Genomic DNA, 22,353 nt, shown 5'->3' with positions numbered 1-22,353 from the left:
GTACCCACTCCTCCGATGAATATGCATTGGACTCGGGGTACGCTTCGTCGTCAGATTGAACGTCCGCCTGAGCGTGCTCCGTTGTGCTACGCATTTTCCGGTGTTGGCATCGCTAGCCCGTGAACCTTTTATGACGTCGTCATAGCCGCCGCGTCAACGCTTCCAACTTCGCCGTCAACCTCGGAGTCACCATCATCATCATCGATGATGATCATCGTCGTCATCAATGTGCTCTTTATAGCGTTGGTCGATGCTTCTCGTCTTTGAAAAAAACGGCTCGACCGTGAGCTGCTTGTAAACCGGTCGCCATTATGGCTTCTTCAGCCATTGTCCCCTCAACACTCTAGCCCCGCCTCACATCTTCTGCTGACGCCTACCCAATCTTGTCAAAAGAGAGTCATTGCTGCCATCTAGGGGCCAAAAATAGTCATTAGGCTCAATAGACCTGCTTGAAACTTTCAACACAGCTGGGGAAGGCTTTCCTCCACCCGTTTCAAAAAAAATAAAAAAAAATAAAAAAAATTGGATGACGTCTTTTAACGTCATTGGCAGTGAAAGAGTTCATTTGTTTATTAAATCTACACTATGTTGTACTCCATTTAGAATACATGTATTCAGTTTATCACTGTAGTACATTACATAATTTTGTTTTTTTATGCAATATTCATATATATAATTCTTTATTATTTATTCATATTAATGAATAGATAATATAGTAGCATGTTGAAAAGACAGCAAGTTTTTGGCTAATGATCACAAAGGGGGGTGGGGATTGGACAAAATGTCACATCCCAATTGTGTTGTTATCTCTCACGGTGCAGTATCCAGTATTTGTTTTCACTGGAGCGACCACTCACTACTCACAACAATGGCACAGCAGTAGCTGTGTCTTTTGTGTTGACTTTTTATGTAGTGCACACAGCAGCTCCAGATTGTTTCCACTTGTACGCCTCTTGAGCAGATCAGCCGCCGCTACGGATGCCAGCATGTGGCCAAACAAAAAACGTCAAATCTCGCCGCAATTAGGCTCCTCTCTCGGCACAGGAGAGCGAGGGAAAACAGACGGCCCGAAGCCGGCAAATGAGCTGAAGCGTCTTTTGGACGAGACGAGTTTAAATGTCTGGATTGTTTGAGGCTCTTTGCATCCCCGGCAGCATCTGTTGCGACGGCGACTTGTGTCTGCCGTCGTTTTGTTCCAGAGCTAAGCGGCAGTTTGACGTCTCGGGCACATTTGTTTAGAGCAGCGCGTAAGCAAATCGCCATCCGAGTGACAGCGTTGACAAATGAAACATGGGTGCAAATTTCGGAGGGATCTAATTCAGTGATGTAGCGCATCACAAGAAATATTAACCTGTGCCTTGGAAGTTATGTTTATGTCTAAATGTAATTGCTTCTGTACTTTTTGATATTGTAGCGTAGCCTTTCAGTCATGGGAATGTGTTTGCATCCCTTCAAACTTTGACGCAAATGTATTCGCTGCCACAGATGACACACATTAATAAGCACATTTATTCAAGAGATGCCTGACGGAACAGCCGGCCAATGCTACGCTCTCATTCACTGACACCCACATCACTCACCAGATCATTTTTAATAACCAGCCAGTCATTTTCGATATATTTCTATAGCGCTTTGGTTAGCAAGCAGAGAAATTGCAAACTTTTAACCACTTGATCAATTCATGTTGATCTTTATCCCCATTTTGGCTGTTAATGTTTGTGAGGTTGTTTTATGTGAGTGTCATAATTATTTAAGCCTTGGTAGAGGTCTGTTCTTTGAAATGTCTGCATCCTGATCATTTAACTCATTCACTCCCAGCCATTTTCACAGAAGCAATCCCCTTCACTCCCGACTGGATTTTGACAGATTTTAAAAGGCCCACAGAATATTGTTTTCTATTGCTGTAAAAACATCCAAAAGAAAGATTAGTCTCTTCTTTCATCAGGAAAAAAAAAGTATATTTCTATCTGTTTCCTTTTTGCAGCAATTAGCATTAGAATATAGCTAAGTTTCATCATTATTTCAAAATGTGAGTGATGAGCTTTTTTAAAACATGGCCCCTGGTTGATCTCTTTTGCTCTGCTGCCACCTGCTGGCCGTTTGTGTAATAACTACCATTTCTTCAACCGTTCTTTGCAGTTGAGAGGCTGCAATCCCCCCCCCCCCCCCAATCCCACACACACACAAAACGTATAAATACGTTTGTGGGACACTTAAAACATTTAAAATTGAACGTATTTAGACGTTTTCGGGAGCAAATGAGTTAATTGAAGTCGCGTGGAAAATGTTCCATTTTAACCACTTTATTAAGTCACTGTGGATGTTAATCCATGTTTTGACTTTGTTTTTTGTCCGGCAGATTCACATCCTGGAGAGCGGCGAGGTTCGGATATTCAGCCGGAACCAGGAGGATAACACCAGCAAGTACCCTGACATCATATCTCGTATCCCCAAGGTAAAACACTATCAAAATGTTAGCAATGTGCTGATTAGGTGAGACATGGCTCCATTCACGTGACAGCCGTTCACTTTGTTGTGATATTTAGACTTGGGCGGCCAACCGATAAGGATTTTTTTGAGACCGATGCCGTTATTTGGAAGAATTAAATTCTGATAACTGATTAATCATCTTATTAGTTAAAAAAATATATACAACAATGTCTTTTTTTGTCCCAACGCTTACAACAATAAGGATTTGAATTGCAGGCAGAACATCTAACTGTTCTACAATCGTCCTTTCGTATTTTGCATTACAAAAGAGATAAAAATTGGCAAACATCGGTTATCGCTTCCTTAATTAGTAATAAACTGTCGGTATCGACCCCGAGAAAACCATTTCAGCCCATCTCTACTTTCAATTATCTTTCTTTTTTATTGATACATCGTTGCAGCCCTTAAATAAATTGAGTTACACTAAGTGGAGGTACCACAGTAATTAACTGCCATCAAAAACTCGTCCTCGTCCAACTGTCGGCCGTTTCGCTGAGTCTGTAGCTGCCATTTTGTTTTGGAAGTGGAAAGTCATTTAAGCTGACAATTGCAAGACGATCCGCTGGACCAGCTCTGAGAGTCGGCCTGAGGTTAACCGAGAGTGAGCGCTCGCTTCCTTCGCGCCCGCTGAGCTTGTTTTTTTCACCCCCTCCCGTCTAGTGGAGAGCTGCAATTAAATAGCAAATGAGGCTACATGGGTTTATTAGAGCCCTTCTCATTCATGCTCGTTGGCGCGCGGCTGTTATTGAAATGTCAGTCGTATATCTGCGGGCCCGGCCTTTAATTGCGTTAAAATATTTAATTGAGTTACTCGCATGGTTGCGTCGCTCAGTGGAAGTTGTTTTGTTTGTTGTGCCGCGTAGTTGCCCTCATTCACGGCGCGGCTAAGCTACGCCAAGTAACGTCGGCGTCTGCTTCCTGTTGAGATTGAGGGTTTGAACGGGGCGCCAATGAGGCATGGCTGTTTTTCTTTGGCAAATCAGGTTTGCAGATGTTGTGAAAAATATGGGAGATTGTTTTCGCGTGGTTCCTTTCACAATCTTTTCAGCACAGCAAGTTTTCTTGTTCGCTTTGGATCAAAGTCTAATTCTTGGCGAGAAAGTCTGACAAAGAAGACCGAAATGTATGAAATCAAAAGCAATATTTCTTATAGGGAATACAGAAGAATGAACATGTTAAGTTTATATCAATAAATGTTGACATTCTTCTTGCTGATTTTTGCTGTATTCAAGTAGAGTTGTTCCCATAACGTTTTTTGGCTCCCGACACCAATTCCGATATCCAGTTTTGCAGTATCGGTCGATGAAGATACCGTACAGATACCTAGTTTTTTTTTTCTCTCTAAACATTAAAAAGTTGCCCTGCCATTGGTTCAGCGCATTCAAGGGCCAAGATGATATCTTCGTCACACATCAGCGAATGTCGCGCACGAGCAAGACACAAGATGCTGCATCCAAAGTCCTATATTAGCGTCGGAAATAATGACATCGACATGTTACTTGTTAGTACTGTACTCGCCGATTCCGATACCACTGTTTTAATGCAGAATCGGAACCTCTCCCAGTACCGGCATTGGTAGTGGATCAACACTATTTTTCTTAGAAACCTTGTCCCGTCACAGGTGAGCTACTTTTAGAACAGACCCGCGTGCTGCTCATGTTGTACTTTGGACTGACTAGTACCTGCTGGTACCAAATTAGGACAATGCACATTGATCGGAGCAAAAAAAAACAAACTGCTTTTGCAGGATTTCATCTTGCTCCATCTTTCCTCCTCCTCCATTGAGCGCAGAGAAGGAGGGAAAAAGTTAATTTCAGGCAATTAACTTCAAAGAAGCGTCTCATTTACTTAACTCTGCAAGCAGCATATTGTGTCGTGCTTAGACGTCCTCTCAAAAAAAAAAAAAAAAGACAAGCTCATCACTGGTGATTATTAAAACCTTGAATTTTTAAAGTGTTGGCAAACCGGTAATCAGCTCATGCATTGTTGAACCCTTTATACACAATTTATGCTTTAAATGAACGCACATCAGTTACGGGAAATTAACGTCTGAGTTAAAAAAAAAAAAAAAAGTTTTTTGCATGAAAACTAGGACAAAATTTAGATGAAAAAAATAATTGAAAACCAAATGATACACTACAAAAACATTAAATCTAGCATGCTTGAATAATCACCTCATAAGTGCCTCAAATATTATTTACTAGCAATCAAAAATGCATTTAGCAAAGCCAAATAGACATCACAGCCTTTTTACGCCCCCCCGAAACCCTACTCAACAAAGTGCATATTGGCGTGGTCTTGCACCCTTGCAGCACTTTCTTTCATCCTCCACACCTGGCACGGTGTCACTCCTATCTCGTCTCTTTGTGACTTTTTAATGAAACCTCTTCCTCTCACCTGTGTCGTGCCTCTCATCCTTCTTTTTGGGGGAGGAGGAGGGGGGGGGGGCTTTGATACATTCTTGTCACCTTTTTTTCCTTTTTGGCTTCTCGCCTCTGGTACCTCCACTCTCACACATTCCTTCTATTCCCTTTTTTTTAGACTGTCTTCTCACTTTTTTTGTGTTTCTGTGCCGTCGGCGTGTCTTTATCGCCTTTGCGCAGCTTCTTCCTTTCCGCTCTCGGCGCATCCCGACTCTTTCACCGCCGGATGTTTGGCTTTCTTCTCGTTCTCCTCCCGGTTTGTTTTTATCAACGCCGCTCACTCTGTCTGCCGACCCTTCACTTAACTCCGACGGTGTTGAATGCCTTGCGAGTGATTGACTGTTTTTGTCCCTCGTTCTGTTTACGGAGGGGAACAAAATCGACAGTCAGTCAATCGTGGGGAAACGCCTCGGAATTAGCATGAGGTTGTCACGGCGACGCGGCCGCACAATGGATGTCGGGAGTCGGGCCGCTAGCGAGGAGACGGCGCTTTGCATTTCAATGAGGCAAAAGTGGCGCGGTGTTAATATAGATGCATTAGCCGCTCGTTAGGGCCGACTTTGACTTAAAAAGTAGCCGATCAAAAGCGCTTATGTCTGATGAGACGGGTGTCAAAGTACTCGGCGGGCTGACGTCGGGTTGAAGAACGCGTGTGCGCGGAGCCCCTCGAAAGCACAGTATCATCAACTCCCGCCAATTGTGAGTCACTATACGTCTATCTTTATATCTGTAGAGACCATACATTCCCCCCCCCCTTTTTTTTTTTCAAGCTCTGCTTTCGCGGAGCATCAAAAAATGGACACTCTTGTTCCTCCCCACAGAAGTCTTTATAAAGGCGAGGGATTTATATACGATTTGAAGAGAAACTAGAGTGAACTATATAAACATTTTTGATATGTTTATCCTTCTACACACTTAAAACACATTTAAACGTGTTATAACACACACTTTTAAATGTGCCTTTGTGGCGGTTCTCCAGTGCTTGCTTCTATTAATATCCCTTTGACACAGTTGACCATTAAAGTTTACTGTAAAAGCATTTGACTTAAAAAAAAAAAAGACAGTTAAAATTTGATATTTACGCACCAAAATGTTCAATCAAACCATCCAACAAAATTTTGCTAGCTTAATGCTAACATAAAATGTGAAACTCTATAGACTTGCTAGCGGAAATTAGCATTGTTATTATTTTGTAACTACATTGCGTTTGCAAATTCTGCTCATCATTTAACTCATTTACTACCATTGACTGCTACAGACGTCAAAAATTCATTTGAACTATATCTATTAGTTTCACATTTTTTCTCACTTTTGTAAGAGTATGAAAACCTAGGAAAAAATGTATTGTACATTTAGATATAAACAGATATAAAATTTGTGATTACTCTTGAGTTCACTAGTGAAGTCATGTGATTAATTACAATTAAAAAAAATTATCGCCTGATGCCCCTAATTAAAAAAGAAAAAATATATTATTAAAAAATTAGGGGCGTCAGACGATTAAATATTTTTAATTGTAATTAATCGCATGACTTCAAAATTTTATATCTGTTCTAAATAAACTTTTTGTTTTCCTCTAGATTTTCATACTCATGTTAACAAAAGTGGGAAAAAATGTGAAACTAATAGCAATAGTTTAAATACATTTTTGACGTCTATAGCCGTCAATGGCAGTTAATGAGTTAAAGTGTGGCGAGTGACTTGTGAGATATGTTATTCAAACATCCAACACAACCATACTTCAGTGTCAAAAAAATTAATCTTTTCCGATTTTCGGACCCAAACAATTGGGGGGAAAAAGCACTCCTGACACATGGGATTATCGATTTTTTTGTTTTTTGTAGACAGAGAGCTCTAATAATCGTGTTGTGTGCCCCGCTGAAGACCACTGAGCGCGATTGTGTGCCAGCATGGTGTCTTTCTCTAGTCCAACTTCAGTTAACTGAGACAAAAATCCCAATTTCTTGTCAAAAGTCTTGCTCAAAGTTGTTTTCCATTGTAATTAGTGCTGGGACTCAGATTAAAACACAAAAATCGAATTCATTAGAAGCTTTGTAATAAATCACATATTCAACAAATAGACATTTACGTCATTACAGAACAGTCTAAACCCTGCTGTGGTTGGTCACAAACTTTCAACCTTTTGCAGACCATCAAAACAAAGTTAAAGGTTTTGGCACAAGGTTTTGTTTCTGGCGTCTATCAACTAATGCTAAAAACAATGCTAACAAATTACACCATGTAAATGTCTCATAAACGGAATACATAAAAGACAAACATTGTTATGTGTTTATTACGTGTGTTACAAATGTATGTGTCTGCATTGTATATTGTGTGTTTGGTTTGCACATGTCATGTGTTTATGGTTTGAAACAAATGTAACTGCAATGTTTTACTCTCCTCCCCCCTTCCAAAAACAAACAAACAAAAAAACAAAACAAAACAATGTGGCCAGGGTGGTACGGTACCTCTGTTTGACAAGATAATGATTAATGAATAAAGAATAAACTTCTCTATTAGCTTCTCACACTGGCTACACATACACTGTGCTTTTATCTTCCTTTTCTGGTGTTCCTCCGCAGGTGAAGAAAGACTCTGTAGTCTCCTGCGTGCTGGACTCAGAGGCGGTGGCGTGGGACCGCGAGAAGAAACAAATCCAGCCTTTCCAGGTCCTCACCACACGCAAGAGGAAGGTAGGTGTAAAATGAGGGTGAAAAAAGGCCCATCATACGTCAATCAAACATAACTACCATGTGTGTACCCCTAAATGACATAGGAATTAAACAATTAATTGAACAGGGAGTGACCCATAAGTGTCCCAAAATCAACAGGAAGTGACCCGTAAGTATCCCAAAATCAACAGGAAGTGACCCGTAAGTGTCCCAAAATCAACAGGAAAAGCCCCAAATTGAACAAGAAGTGACCAGGAAGTGCCACAAGTTGAACAGGAAGTGCCACAAGTTGAACAGGAAGTGACCAGGAAGTGCCACAAATTGAACAGGAAGTAACCCCAATGTTACCCAAAATCAACAGGAATTGTCCCAAATTGAACAGGAAGTGACCTGAAGTGCTCCATAAATGAACAGGAAGTGACACCGAAGTGTCCCATAAAAATCAGAAAGTGCTCCAAATTGAACGGGAAGTGCCACAAATTGAACAGGAAGTGACCAGGAAGTGCCACAAAATTAAACAAAGTGACCAGAAAGTGCCACAAAATAAACAGAAAGTGCTCCAAATTGAACATGAAAGTGACCAGGGAGTGCCACAAATTGAACAGGAAGTAACCCCGATGTTCCCTAAAATCAACAGGAATTGTCCCAAATTGACCAGGAAGTGCCACAAAATAAACAGAAAGTGCCCCCAAATTGAACAGGAAGTGACCCCGATGTTCCCCCAAATCAACAGGAATTGTCTCAAATTGAACAGGAAATGACCTGAAGTGCTTTATAAATGAATAGGAAGTGCGCCAAATTGAACGGGAGTAAGCAGGAAGTGCCCCCCAAATCAACAGAAAGTGACCCAGAATTGCCCCAAAAGGAATTGGCTAAAACAGGTGCACCCCAGATTCTTGCACAAACTCATATGGCATCACGCAGGTAAACAAATTTGCGTCTAGCATTTGGCACAAATGGCTTAAGCCATTAGACTCACCATTTGACATTTATTGTTCACACAATAGATAAATATTAGCAATACAGGCAAGTCAACTACAGGGGCTATTAGCAGCTGCCTCAGGAGAGAAGCAAAAAACATACAGTACTTTCGCTTTTGATGGTGCACAAGGTGCAATCAAGGGTCACCAACAAAACGACATCAGACGATTAAAAAAGCCCCACTATGACTAAAATAAACTTAACATCAAGACTCCATGGCAATGCTTAAGTAATAATGTCATAGCTTGTTCCTAAGCACAACAAATTGTTGAGATTTCCAGTCAATAACGGAGGATTGGTTCTCAATTTTTTTTGCAAAGCCGAATCATTAATGTGCATTGTTCACTGTTACTTTTTTTTTACACTACAGTGTGATTTTCTTTAATACGAATGCATAACATTTGTGTGTCTGTGTGTGTGGCGGGGACTGGAACGAATTAGTGGCATTTCAGTTCATTTCAATGGTTAAATTTGATTTGACATCTGTACAGGTACTTGTAGTCACAGAACGTTTTACTTAAATGTGACTCTTTTTTCATACGTAAAAGCTTAGAAAGTTATAATGCAGTAACTTAGGAAAATTAAAAACAAAAATGTAATTGTAGACGGCAAAAAAAACGGCAGTAAAAGAATAGAAATAACACAAACATGGCTAATGACACATACCTGATCATTTACACACTTGAAAAGTAGTCGGACGGTAAAGAACAGGAAGTGGTGGTGGAGGAGGAGGCAGAGGACCGCGTGATGGAGTGAGATGATCCAGTAGCAGGAGGAGTGGAGGATTGATAAGGAGGCGTCAGGCGGATGGAGGAGACGGAGGGGTGAAGATGAGATGGCGGAGGGGAGAGGCTTTGTGTGATTGCAAATGTCAGCCGAGTTTTTTCTCACTTTTGATCAGAATAATGGCGTTTGCGCGGCGCACAAATCACATGACGGCAGCGGAGGAAACATCCTCTGTCCTCGCTCTCCTCTCGTTCGCCGCCGCTGACATGGGCGCAAATGAAGAAAAGGGCAGGAAGGATGAGGAGCCGGCGCTAATGGAAGAACGTCAAGATGAACGTTGCTGTTGTGCTTTTATTCCCGGTGACGCCTCAACCTCCTCCGCAGACTCCCCATTACTTGTAATGACATCCTTATGCACAAACGCAGTCACGTCCTGGACATACAGATGGCGCTGTTGTCGTTGCCAGCCAAGTCAGAGGGAGAAGTGAGAACAGTTGTAGTGTGCATTCCAGGCCTGTAGTTGGCACTGTCTTTGGGTTATGTTTATGCATGGACCTTATTCACATGCGTATGTTGTATTTTAATGCTGAAAATGCTAACTCTGGTAAACCACTAGCCACAGCGGCTGGTGAGCAAAAAAGTTCATGTCAAGCCCACCTTGAAAAAGTGTGTATAGTCTGCTTGCTATTTTGTGACATCGAAATGTGTTAATGCGTGCACTTTCCCTGGGGGAGGCGCGAAAAATTTTGCACACATTTCTGTGGAATCATTCAACGCCATTAATGAGGAGAAAAAGCAGTTATGAGGCACTTTTTTATAATGCACTAGAGTCTTTTTAGCGCATTTTATGTGACGATTGTGTGTGTGTGTGTGCGTGTGCGTGTGCGTGTGTGTGTGTATGTGTGTGTGTGTGTGTGTGTGTGTGTGTGTGTTTGTGTTTAATTATTAAAGGCGAGTCTGTGAAAAGGTATTAACTTGAAGGGAATAAATTGAAAATGAATGGAAGGCGTTCTTTTTGGAGTCCCAAGGTTGTACAATTTAGTTAGTGAATAAGACGAGCATCACAAGCCGTTTGCATGCCTTTTTGTTGCGGGAAACAAAATTAATCATGTCTGTGTGTCTGTCCCTGTGTCTGTGTGCACGCGTCTGTTCCTGCAGGACGTGGATGCAGCTGACATCAAAGTTCAAGTGTGCGTCTACGCCTTTGATCTCCTCTACCTCAATGGAGAGGTAATTATTACAAGACGGCGTCAAGTCGTATATCACATTTTAATATAGGTAGGGATGGGCGAGTACCGATACCAAGTATCGGTTTCGGGACGATACTTGCGACATCTTGTGGATGTTGTACGATCAAGAACTAGAAATTAGAAGAATAGAAAATCGCCATTATTTTCATGCCGTTTTAAGGAAAAATGCTGTATTGGGAGATATAGGTCTTTCTTTGAAATTATCATTGGGTGGGTTTGGGGGTGGTGGAGCGGGGGGGATTTTATGTATCCAAAGTACTAATGGTATCGGTATAAGTGACTTCTAGTTGAGTACTCATACTGGTATCTGAAAAAAAATGGTATTGAACATCCCTAGTACATAGCAGTGCTGAGTTAGCATTTTAGCACGTTAGCATTAACATGTTAAGCTGATAGGAAGGGACCCTGTAAACAACACTTGAAAGTATGAAACATTGCACGCTAGCATATTAGTTAACTCATGCGCCCAAAAACGTATAAATACGTTCTATTTTAAATATCACAATGTTTTTTTTTAGTGCTAGGCTTTGATGCAGCTTCTGAACTGAAGAGAATGCTTGAAGCAATTGTAATGGCCAGCAGGTGGCAGCAGAGTACGAGATCAACCAGGGCCATGTTGCAAAAAGCTCTTTCCCGCACTGTTTTAAACAGATTTGTGAATAATGATGAAACTTAGCTATATTCTAATGTGAATTCCTGCAAAATAGAAACAGATACAAATATACTTTTTTTCCTGATGAATGAAGAGACTCTAATCTTTCTTTTGGTAGGTTGCATGTTTTTTTATAGCGCTAGAACACAATATTCTGTGGGTCTTGCAAAATCGGTCAAAATCCAGTAAAACAGCCAGGAGCAAAGGGGGTTGCTTTAGTGAAAATGGCGGTGAGTGATTGAGTTAATGTTTTCTGAGTCATGTGACATTCACAAACTAAGCCCTGATTGGTCATTACCTAAGCCCTGAGCAACTGTGATGTCATTTTTCACTCAATAGCAAGTGGCAAAATGGCTGCCCCCTGAGATGGATAAAAACAGGTGGATTTTGCTGCTTAATTCATATTCCACAAGCGCAACTTTAATCCGATTACCGTGTTTAGATTAGAGGGGAAGAACAGAGAATGCAATTATTGTAAATAATACATTTTTGGGTTGACCTCCTCTTTAAGACATTTAAACTAAGTTAAAAGTTGGAACTTGTATTTAAAAAAAAATAATAATAATAATTATGCCAATTTTTCTTTCCCTTTTACTGAAAATTATTATCAGCTAATAAACACTGGGGAAAAAAACACACCGGTGTGTAAATGTGCATGTGGTTGTGCAGCTGTGTGGTTGTGTGTGCTTGGTTTTCAGTTTGTGTTATTTATATTGTTTGCATTTACGTGTATTTTCTCCTCTAGCTGCACGGGTGCGCTTTGTATGTTTTGTGAGCATGTCACAGTGTTGTTGTCCCTGAATGCCAATGACGAGCGCCGTAAGCAGATAATGATGCTCGCGCTCATTGTAATTCCAGCGCAATGTGTGTTTGCGTGGGAATGAGATTGTGTCACATAACCTGTGTGTGTTTGTGTGCATTTGTGCGTCCCTCCGAGTAAAACACAATAGGCCAGCAGAGTCCCCAAAAGTTGTCGCCGGCAAAATGCAAATCAGCACGATTGCGTTTCCCCAAACCCCCCCCCCAAGTGGACCGAAACAAATTAGCTAATTAAAACAGTGACGCCTAATTTGTGCCATTATGTGGCCTAACACAGTTAGAACTTGTCTGACGCTACATTATTTAGTCGGCGTTATTCCGCTCTTGCCGCTTTATTTGCATGCTGCAGTGGCGCCTCCTTTATATAACATATGCTATTCAATTTATTTATTCAACTTGCTTAAATCATTCACTGTCATTGACGGCTATGAATGTCAAAAATTCATTTGAACTATTTCTATTAGTTTAGCTTTTTTTCCCACTTTTGTTAACAAGAGTATGAAAACCTAGAAAAAAAATATTGTACATTTAGAGCAGATATAAAATTTGTGATTAATTGCGAGTTAACTAGTGAAGTCATGTGATTAATTCTGAAAAAAATTACACCCCAAATTTTTAATGATCATTTCTTTAAAAAAATATTATTAAAAATTAGGAGCGTCAGGCAAATACATTTTTTAATCAGGCTATGAATGTCAAAAAATTATTTTAACTATTTCTAATAGTTTAGCATTTTTTCACACTTTTGTTAACAAGAGTATGAAAACCTAGGAAAAAAATATTGTACATTTAGAGCAGATATAAAATTTGTGATTAATTGCGAGTTAACTAGCGAAGTCATGCGATTAATTACGAAAAAAAATTACGCCCCTAATTTTTAATAATCATTTCTTAGAAAAATATATTATTATTAAAAATTAGGGGCGTCAGGCAAATAATTTTTTTTAATCAGAATTAATCGCATGACTTCACTAGTTAACTCATGATTATTCACAAATTTTATAGCTGTTCTAAATGTACAATAAAAAAAAAAAATTCTAGGTTTTTCATACTTTAACAAAAGTGGGAAAAAAATTTTAACTAATAGAAATAGTTCAAATGAATTTTTGACGTCTAAAGCCGTCAATGGCAGTGAATGAGTTAATGCGTATCTGGTCCTTTACAAGCGGAGATAACATGCTACGGAGAAAAAAAATACTGGCTTTTCTCAATTTATGGCCTCGTCTAGAGACCCTTTAACGCAGTTTTCAAAAAAAATCTGGCCAATCACAGTTGTCGGAAGTACATCTGGTTTGATCACCCAGTACGTGTGTCGTCGTTCGTGTGTAGTGTGTGTGTGTGTGTGGTTGTCTGCTAGGTCGGCTGTGGTGGGGGTCAGCTACTTTCATGTTTCATCCTTGTCAGTGCAAGCAAAGTCGAAAGGATACAATTTTGTGATGGTGATTGTGTGTGTAGTCTCTGGTGCGACAGCCGCTGTCTCGGCGTCGGGAGCTATTGCGAGAATCCTTTGCCGAAGCGGAGGGCGAGTTTTTATTCGCCCGATACATCGACTCGGACAACACGGACGCCATCGCCGAGTTCCTGGAACAGTCTGTCCGAGGTGTGTGTTCGTGCGTGTGTGTGTGTGTGTCAGTTTACGTGATGCCTCACACGACCTGACAACTGTGTGTGTGTGTTTGTGTGTGCGCGTCCAGACTCGTGTGAAGGCCTCATGGTGAAGACTCTGGAGAAGGACGCCACCTATGAAATCGCCAAGCGCTCGCATAACTGGCTCAAGGTGAGCACGCACTCCGTTGACGAGGCTTAGCGGTCCAGAACGTGACGGGCTTGATATTGGACCAATAATAGGCAGCCGGTGGAAGCGGGTTGCTTACAGCGTTGCTTCTTTTGCTTTAAAAAGTAGGAGCAAAGTTTTGCTCGAGTCGCCAATAGCCACAAAATTCAGCAGCCATGTCGACATTGATGAGGCGCACTATAAGTCTGAAGGAACGATATCTGAAAACAAACAGGAAGTCAGCCATTTTGTTTCAAAAACACAGCTTCCCTGTGATTTTAGCCTCTTTTTTGTCATGTGTAATGGAATATGTCTGCGAGAAGGAGTCGATTATGGGATATACGAATTTGGTCACAGTTGATCGGGAAGTTTTTGAAAATGGTGACGATGTGAGCAAAAAACCCAGTCAGCCATTTTCTTCTTATTGTGCGAATCTAGTCAAGTGAGTAAGGAAGAGCGACAATAAAAAAGAAAGAAAAGTATTTTTATTTTTTGCCGCTTCCATTGATCTTTAATTCACTCCCATTCATGGCTATAGACGTCAAAAATTCATTTGAACTATTTCTATTAGTTTTCCACTTTTTCCACTTTTGTTAATAAGAGTATGAAAAACCTAAAAAATAAATGTATATTGTACATTTAGAACAGATATAAAATTTGTGGTTAATCGTGGGTTAATTATTGAAGTCATGTGATTAATTACAATGAAAAATTGTATTCACCTGACGCGATAAAAAAAAAAAAAAAAAAATATATATATATATATATATATATATATAAATTTGGGGCGTCACTAGTTAACTCACAAATGTTTTCACATTCTTGTTAACAAAAGTGGAAAATAGTTCAAATGGATTTTTGACGTCTATAGCCGTCAATGGCAGTGAATGAGTTGATGAATTTCCCTTGGGGGAGTGAGCCGATTATTACCGGATTCTAAATGGGTGTAGTGGTCAGATTGACAACAGGAAGTTGCGAAGCGTTTGACATTTCGACAACAAAACGTGGGTAAAACCGCATTTTCCTTCAAAAATGGCAATTTTCTGATGGATTTGTCAGGTTTATCCCGATGAACATATGATCTTTCAGCTGATCAGTATCGGCTGAAAAAGATTTGTCTTCATTTCTGCAGCTAAAAATAACATATTTTAGTTCTTTACTTGATTTGAACCACATTGTTGATTTACTTTAATTATATCTGTCAATTGCTCATTTATTTGCATACAATGAATTTAAAAAGCCACTTTTTCATAATGTGTCCCCGCCCTACAGTTGAAGAAGGACTACCTGGAGGGTGTTGGAGACACGGTGGACCTGTGCGTTATCGGCGCTTACCTGGGTAAAGGCAAGAGGACGGGAACGTATGGCGGCTTCCTGCTGGCTTGCTACGACGAAGACAACGAGGAGTTCCAGTCGGTCTGCAAGGTGTGGGACTAGCATCGGTGCTACGCTTAGCATCTGTGCTAACATGTTACTCTCTTCATGGTACCTCACCAAAGCTAAACCGTTAGCTATTTAACTTTGACGTCCCGTTTAAATATTTTTTCAAACCCTAACCCTGAATTAATGACACCCACTGAAAATCCACGTTGCCTTTTTTTACACAGCTTCGAGACTTAGCAGCATCAAATTTTCAATTTCTTCTGTAGCCCATTATTAGGGCCTGATTAAGTGTTCAAAGTGTTGCGTAATTAGCGCTGGCTAAACCTTTAGAGGTTGCGCTGTACAACCTTCACTTAATTCTGTAGCCCGTTCGTTTAGGCACCATACTAGTTGGGCTTTAATTAATCCTCGGCAAGTTGTAGTGCAAGGTTTCTATCCACGCTCTGTATTTACACAGTTTCAAGACGTAGTCAAACTTTTGATTTCGTCTCCAGCCTGTTTAGGCATAAAACTAGTCGGGCCCAAATAAGGTTCAAGAGTAGATTTATTTATTTTTTTACTTAAATAAGTGCTGAAAGGGGAAGTCAACCTTAAACATTTCTCGACAATAATGTGTTATATGTGACCCCACTAGTCTAAACATGACATGATTAATATTACATTTGTGGAATATGAGTTATGAAGCAAAATCAGGCCCTTTTATCCACCTCAAATTGCAGCCATTTTGCCACTTGCTCTCGACTGAAAGGGACATCAATGTTGCTCAGGGCTCAGGCAACAACCAATCATAGCTCAGCTTCAGAAAACAGGTGAGCTGTGATTGGTCGTTGCCTGAGCCCTAAGCAACTGTGATGTCATCTTCAGTCGACAGCAAGTGGCAGAATGGCCGCCCCCTGAGATGGATACAAACGGCCTGATTTTGCTTCATAACTCATATTGCAATATTAACCAGAACACCATAATTGGATTAGTGGGGCTGCATAAAACATATTATTATTAAAAATAATTTTTGGAGTTGACTTTTGACCTTTTAAAACCTACACAGCGCACAGTCGAAAGTTCTTCATGATAAAACAAATTACCGCAGCCCATCTAGGCTTTGCCGATTGAACTGATCCTTTAGAATTTGGGTGATTTTTTTAATTTATTTTTTTAAATCAGCTGTTGATAGTGCACACTGCTTCATCTTTGTGTGTTTACTGTTTGTTTGGATTGCGTCCGATGCAGGAGTTATTTTATTTTTTTTATGTTTCTTTGGCTTGGTGTGTGTGTGTGTGTGTGTGTGTGTGTGTGTGTGTGTGTGTGTGTGTGTGTGTGTGTGTGCGCGCGCACACGCCTTTATCACTTGTGTGGTTGTGAAGTGTGTAAACAAGGACCGTGCAGCGTAGGTTCCCTCCTGTCTCCGTCCTCCAAAAAAAAAACTTTAATCCCTGCTTTTTACCGCCGTAACTTTTATGTCTTTATCCATGGCAAAAGGATTTGTGAGTGCAATGCTGCCAGCAAAACACAAACAAATGCAAACAACACACTTTTGCACACAATGCACATTGATAGCGAAGTGTTCCAGTCATAGTAATCCTACATTATTGATGTTTTTTATGAGTTGTACTCCATAAACGTGACTTTCTTGTTTGCGTCTCATCCAGATCGGGACCGGCTTCAAGGACGAAGACTTGGAGCAACACCACAAGTTCTTGAAGGTAACGCACAAAAGTCAAGAATTCGGTGCGGTTCACATAGGGGGCAGTTATCGGGGGGAAAAAGTGAAGTGGAATGAATTTAATGATGTCAAAAGTCCAACCAATTGAGAAATCAACATACTGGACCGACTGCTGACTTTTAAAACGCATCGAATCACTTCATACCTCACATTTACCGTTGAAGAGTTTAAGCAAATAATGTTTGAAAAACACGGCTTCCAACATATTGATGGTGCACAATCACGCTGATTGTGAGAAAAACAGTCCCCCGCCCTCACCCGGCTCGATCGGATCCCGCTGCGCCGCTCCGTAATCAAGCGCTCCTTGTGATGGATGGTGGATTAAGGAAAGCTGATGGGAGCCCGCCTGCGACGTGATTGGCCCCGTTCGCACATCAGCGACGGTTCGACTGCGCGTGTTATGTGGACATATGGCGCTTATAGCACAATAGTATAACTTAATATTATTATAAAATGTATTATTTATTAGACAGTAAATGAAGTAATTAAAAATAAAAACAAATAATAATTGTACATATTTGTATTTTTATTTTGCTGCATGCACTTCATCATCTCCCAGCTTTTGGGATCTAGATTTAACTCACCATGAGAAATTTATGAAAAAATGTCATTATTTGATGCAGAATTCATGAGATGTGCAAAAAAAACCTCATGAATCTGTCCAAAATCCAAACAGGAAGTCAACCATTTTGTGTCAAAGGGAACATAAGACTGATTCCTCATGACTGATATTCTGACACTTTAAAAAATAATAATTTTATTAGGTACCATTAAATAAAACAATTTTATAGGCTCCGCGGTTTGCCTCACTAGTGCCCCCTGGGGAAAAAAAAGTTTTACTGATCGGCACAAAATTTAATTGCCACATCTGCTGTGATAAGCCTCAAGAAAAAGCTTCAAGAAGCCACGCCTGAAAACAAACAGCAAGTTAGTTATTTTGCAGGGAAGTGGAAATATTGAAATGTTTCTCATAACTTTAATTCGCTAACTCTTATGCTTACGTATTTAGTTTATTCCAAATGTCATGTTTAAATAAATACATCAACTATTATTTGTGGTATTTTTTTGTAACCTTTCCATACTTAATAGCTACCGTAAATAAAAGAAGGGTTTTAGAACAGTGGTTCTCAACTTCGGTCCAAAGTACCCCCATCCAACCTGTTTTCCATGTCTCCCTCAGCCAACACAGCTGAGGATCGTTACCAGGCTTCATGCAGAGCTTGCTGATTAGATGAACGTTTGAAACACCTGTATTGGCTGTGGGAGACACGCCTGATAGGGGTACTCGTGGACCGTGGTGGAGAACCACTGTTTTAGAGGATAAACAATTGGCTCACTCGTGCCCCTTGGAAATTCTTGGAAATTTAGAAGGTTTCACCACTAGTTCTAAAATGTAATAGCTATATCTGAGATGATAACACGCATAAAAATGTCTCAGGGACCCGTGCCCGAAAACTTAACAGGAAGTCAGCCTTTTTGTGTCAAAGGGGAATGTATTTGATTTTGATTTCCTTAGCAAGCCTCTTTTAATGCGTTTGCCACCAGGAACACATCCTACCCAAGCCCCGCCCCTACTACCGCGTGGACCAATCGGCTGAGCCCGACGTGTGGCTGGATGCCGTGCAGGTTTGGGAAGTGAAGTGTGCCGACCTGTCGCTGTCGCCCGTGTACAAGGCCGCCATGGGAATGGTCAGTTCATGTCGACACATTCTTCTTGTCAGTCTTCATCCTCATTTCTTTCATCATCGCCTCCCTTAACTCATTCACTGCCATTGACGGCTATAGACGTCAAAAATTCATTTGAACTATTTCTCTTAGTTTAACATTTTTTTCCATTTTTGTTAACAAGAGTGTGAAAACCTAGAATTTTTTTTATTGTACATTTAGAACAGATATAAAATTTGTGATTAATCGTGAGTTAACTAGTGAAGTCATGCGATTAAATACAATTAATAATTTTAATCGCCTGATGCCCCTAATTTTTTATATTCTTTTCTTTTAAATCGCGTCAGGCGATTACAATTGTTAGTTGTAATTAATCACATGACCTCAATAATTAACTCACGATTAATCACAAATTATATATCTGTTCTAAATGAATAACATTTTTTTAGGTTATCATCCTCTTATTAACAAAAGTGTAAAACTAATAGAAATAGTTCAAATGAATTTTTGACGTCTATAGCCGTCAATGAGTTAATATTCTCTCTCATTTCTTAATTGTATTCCTTTTCCTGCCTCCTCCTCTTCCTTCCACCTTACTTGTTCCTCATCCCCCTTTTCCTCATTTCACCGCCCAATGATGTTCTTCAGGTGGATCCAGAAAAGGGAATCTCCCTGCGTTTTCCTCGCTTCCTTCGCCTCCGAGACGACAAGAAGCCCGAGGACGCCACCAGCGGATCTCAGGTGAGCCGTGTGACGACGGGCATTTGTTTGTGGCCTCCCCCAAAGATCTGACCTGTTAAGTTTCTTTCAACTTCAAGGTTGAATGCAAGTACAAGGGCGAGGCTGCTTTACTACAGGCTGTATAACAGCAGCTTTACTGCTGCCGTCTGCCTAATAAAGTGCACCAGAAGCGCAGTCTAATGTACAGCACCCTCACATATATTCATTGATAAAGTGCGTACTAGACGCACACTATGATGTACAACACGCTTACTCGTTTATTCATTAATAAATGAGTGCACCAGAATCAAAGTAATGTATAGCACATGTATTCAGTGGGCGTGTGTCTTTCTCCGCCAAGCCTGTAGGGGGAGCTTCTACACCTCGCTGAAATCAATGAGCAGTGATTGCAAGGGATAGATTTAGATCGACTTTTTAAAGACATTTGGAATAATCGTTTGGTTGTGGTGGGAGGAAAAATGATTGCAGACTGTCCCTGAAGGCATCGCGAGACTTGATTATGAGATGAACAAACGGATAGATTTGAAACAATCACTTGTGAGGATAACTGCTTTGGATGGATGCATGCAAATTCAACATTAAAGCACATTTGGAACAATCGTTTGGTTGTTGTGTCCCTGAATGCATCGCAAGACTGGATAGATGGATGGATAGAAATTCAACAGGACCTTTGGAACAATCAGCTGCTGTGTGAGGAAAAACTGTGATTTCAGAAGGCACCTCATTAGAGTAGATAGAGGATGTATGTATGGATTGATTTATTTCAGATTGTATCTGAATTCTGAACGCTTGGACTTGAGATGGAGTGATTTATTCATTTATTTATTTAAAAAGACAATTCTTTGATTTCAGGCCGTCACTTAAGGCCACAGCAGACTTGATTAGGATAGATAGGCAATTCCATCGGAGACATTTGGAGCGATCACTCAGTCGTGTGAGGAGAGCAGTGAATTCAGGCTGGTCCTGAAGGCAACGCTCGACTTGACACAGATGGATAGTGATTTAATGAAAAAGTTGGGCAATAACTCACTTGTTTTGTGAAGAATACTGTTATTTCAGACTGCCATTGAAGGCAACATGAGACTTGATTAGAGGAGCAATAAGACAATTTAGGTAAGCAGTTAAGCACTTTCGGGACAATTATTCATTTGTGAGTGCATCCGTGTTTTCAGTCTGTCCCTGAAGGCAACACTTGGTAAGAACAGGTAGCGGTATAAATTATAAGCATGTAAAGACATTTGGAACAATCTCTTGGCGGTTGCACAAGACAATCACTCATTTGGGACTTCAGAATGTCCATGAATGCAACACTTGATTTAGTTAGTGGAGCAGTAGATTTTACCTTGGTTGGTTTGCAAGGAACACTGTGAGTTCAGATTCTCCCTGAAGGCAACAGTAGACTTAATTAGGATGGATCGAGTGACAGATAGACAAAGCATTTAATGACATTTTTTAAAAATCCCTGGGTTGTTTTGTGACAACCGCTATGATTTTGCATTTTCCCTGAAGGCACCCCTAGACTTGATTAGCTTTTCTTTCAGTGCTTATGTTTTATGTCAGGAAGAAGGTTATTGATTTTGAAGGATATTGGATTTATCCTCCTCTTCCTCCCTCAAGATCGCCAACCTGTACAAGAAGCAGCAGCAGATCCAGAATCAGGGAGACAAAGCCGACACGGAGGACTACTATTGACCTGATCGCTATGTGAATAATTATTGTCTTCAATCATTGATATCAGCCTGAATGTAAATAAATGTATTTTTAGCAATTTGAATGGAAATAAAAGCTCCTGGCTGTCACACATCCTGACTTGTGTATGCGTATGTGTGAGGTAATTTAACTGAGAAGCAGGAACGCAGTGTGTATTAATGTATGTGCTAGCCTGTGTGTTAGTCCAAGCGTACGTACAGGGTTGGGAGGGTTACTTTTAAAATGTATTCCGTTACAGTTACAAGTTACCTGATAAAAAAATGTAGTTGGTAACGTAAGCCAAGTACCATACTATTAAAGTAATGTAACTTGATTACTTTGGATTACTCCAATATTGAGAATCACCACAATATATATTTTATAGTATAGAATATATGTTGTGGTGATACTCTGTATAGAATCTATACAATGTGCCCCTGCTATTTACGGGTGATAGGGACCCGGGCGGCCTACAAATAGCAAAAATCCTTGTGTAATTAAAAAACATGTAGGCGATTAATTGAAGGTCAGATGCTTTTTTCGAACTGTCACTGAACTGTTTCCATTACCCTCAGTTTTGCGCAAAACTCAAGTTGCCCATAAACAAGCTGGTAATGGAAACACGTGACTTTCCAAAAAGTTTTTACGCTCTCAGGTGGTTTTTGAGACGTGTCGAAATAGAAGTATTTGGCAAAAGTCTAATGGAAACACTTTTTGCGCATTCCCTGTAGGCATGTGACCCCCACCGGGAGGAAAGGAAGTAGGAAGTACGGGGCCACTCGCTTTTGTGTCGGAGCTGGAGCCGGAGGGGATAACAAGTCTTTTTAAGCACAAAGCGATTCAGTAATGGAGCCAATATGCCGACGTTCAATGCACGTCCCATATCGTTGTATGAGAAATGGCCGTTACCCCGGGCAACGAGCAAACGAGCGGCATACGTTGAAATCCATCTGTCCGAACCATAACACAAGTTATAACACCAACACCAAATGCCCGAACCCGCCCGATGAGGGGAGGGAGATGGTTTTAAAGTAATATTAATAGCACACAAGCATCATGAGCTTCTCATGTGTGACATCATCATCCAATGAGGATGACGATGTGTGACATCAATTGCAAAATTAACTTTTATCCCAGTGTATATATTTTGCATGATGTTTAAAGAGTGAATTTGTTTGGAAGGTGTAACTCACATTATGGTTGTAGGCTAGCGGGCTGCAGCACATAGCATGCCGCTGGACTCTCAACTCAAACTTTCGCTCCTTCAGAAAGCCGAGTAAGTTCCAAACAGTAAATAACGGTCGCCATTTCCTCCTCCCGTCCGTGAAGCTTTTTTAAACTGTCCGCGTGTGGAGGACACGACAAGTC

At 40.6% G+C, this 22,353-nt stretch overlaps 1 protein-coding gene across 2 annotated transcripts in view; it reads left to right on the top strand.

Annotated features, from left to right (window-relative positions):
* Positions 1 to 21,099, top strand: part of lig1 (ligase I, DNA, ATP-dependent) — a 39,107-nt gene extending 18,008 nt beyond the window's left edge. For both annotated transcript variants that reach the window (XM_077557569.1, XM_077557568.1), the window contains exons 17-26: positions 2,360 to 2,455; positions 7,496 to 7,606; positions 10,451 to 10,522; positions 13,469 to 13,613; positions 13,708 to 13,790; positions 15,060 to 15,212; positions 16,817 to 16,870; positions 18,436 to 18,579; positions 19,204 to 19,296; positions 20,914 to 21,099. In XM_077557569.1, the coding sequence (XP_077413695.1) occupies positions 2,360 to 2,455; positions 7,496 to 7,606; positions 10,451 to 10,522; positions 13,469 to 13,613; positions 13,708 to 13,790; positions 15,060 to 15,212; positions 16,817 to 16,870; positions 18,436 to 18,579; positions 19,204 to 19,296; positions 20,914 to 20,988 (1,026 nt within the window). In that variant the 3' untranslated portion in view covers positions 20,989 to 21,099. The remainder of the gene's footprint in view (positions 1 to 2,359; positions 2,456 to 7,495; positions 7,607 to 10,450; positions 10,523 to 13,468; positions 13,614 to 13,707; positions 13,791 to 15,059; positions 15,213 to 16,816; positions 16,871 to 18,435; positions 18,580 to 19,203; positions 19,297 to 20,913) is intronic.
* Positions 21,100 to 22,353: the final 1,254 nt, after the last annotated feature.

This window comes from Vanacampus margaritifer, chromosome 2, assembly GCF_051991255.1.
Source record: "Vanacampus margaritifer isolate UIUO_Vmar chromosome 2, RoL_Vmar_1.0, whole genome shotgun sequence".
In the NCBI taxonomy this organism is placed as follows: domain Eukaryota; kingdom Metazoa; phylum Chordata; class Actinopteri; order Syngnathiformes; family Syngnathidae; genus Vanacampus; species Vanacampus margaritifer.
This window is presented reverse-complemented; position numbering and strand designations above follow the sequence as displayed.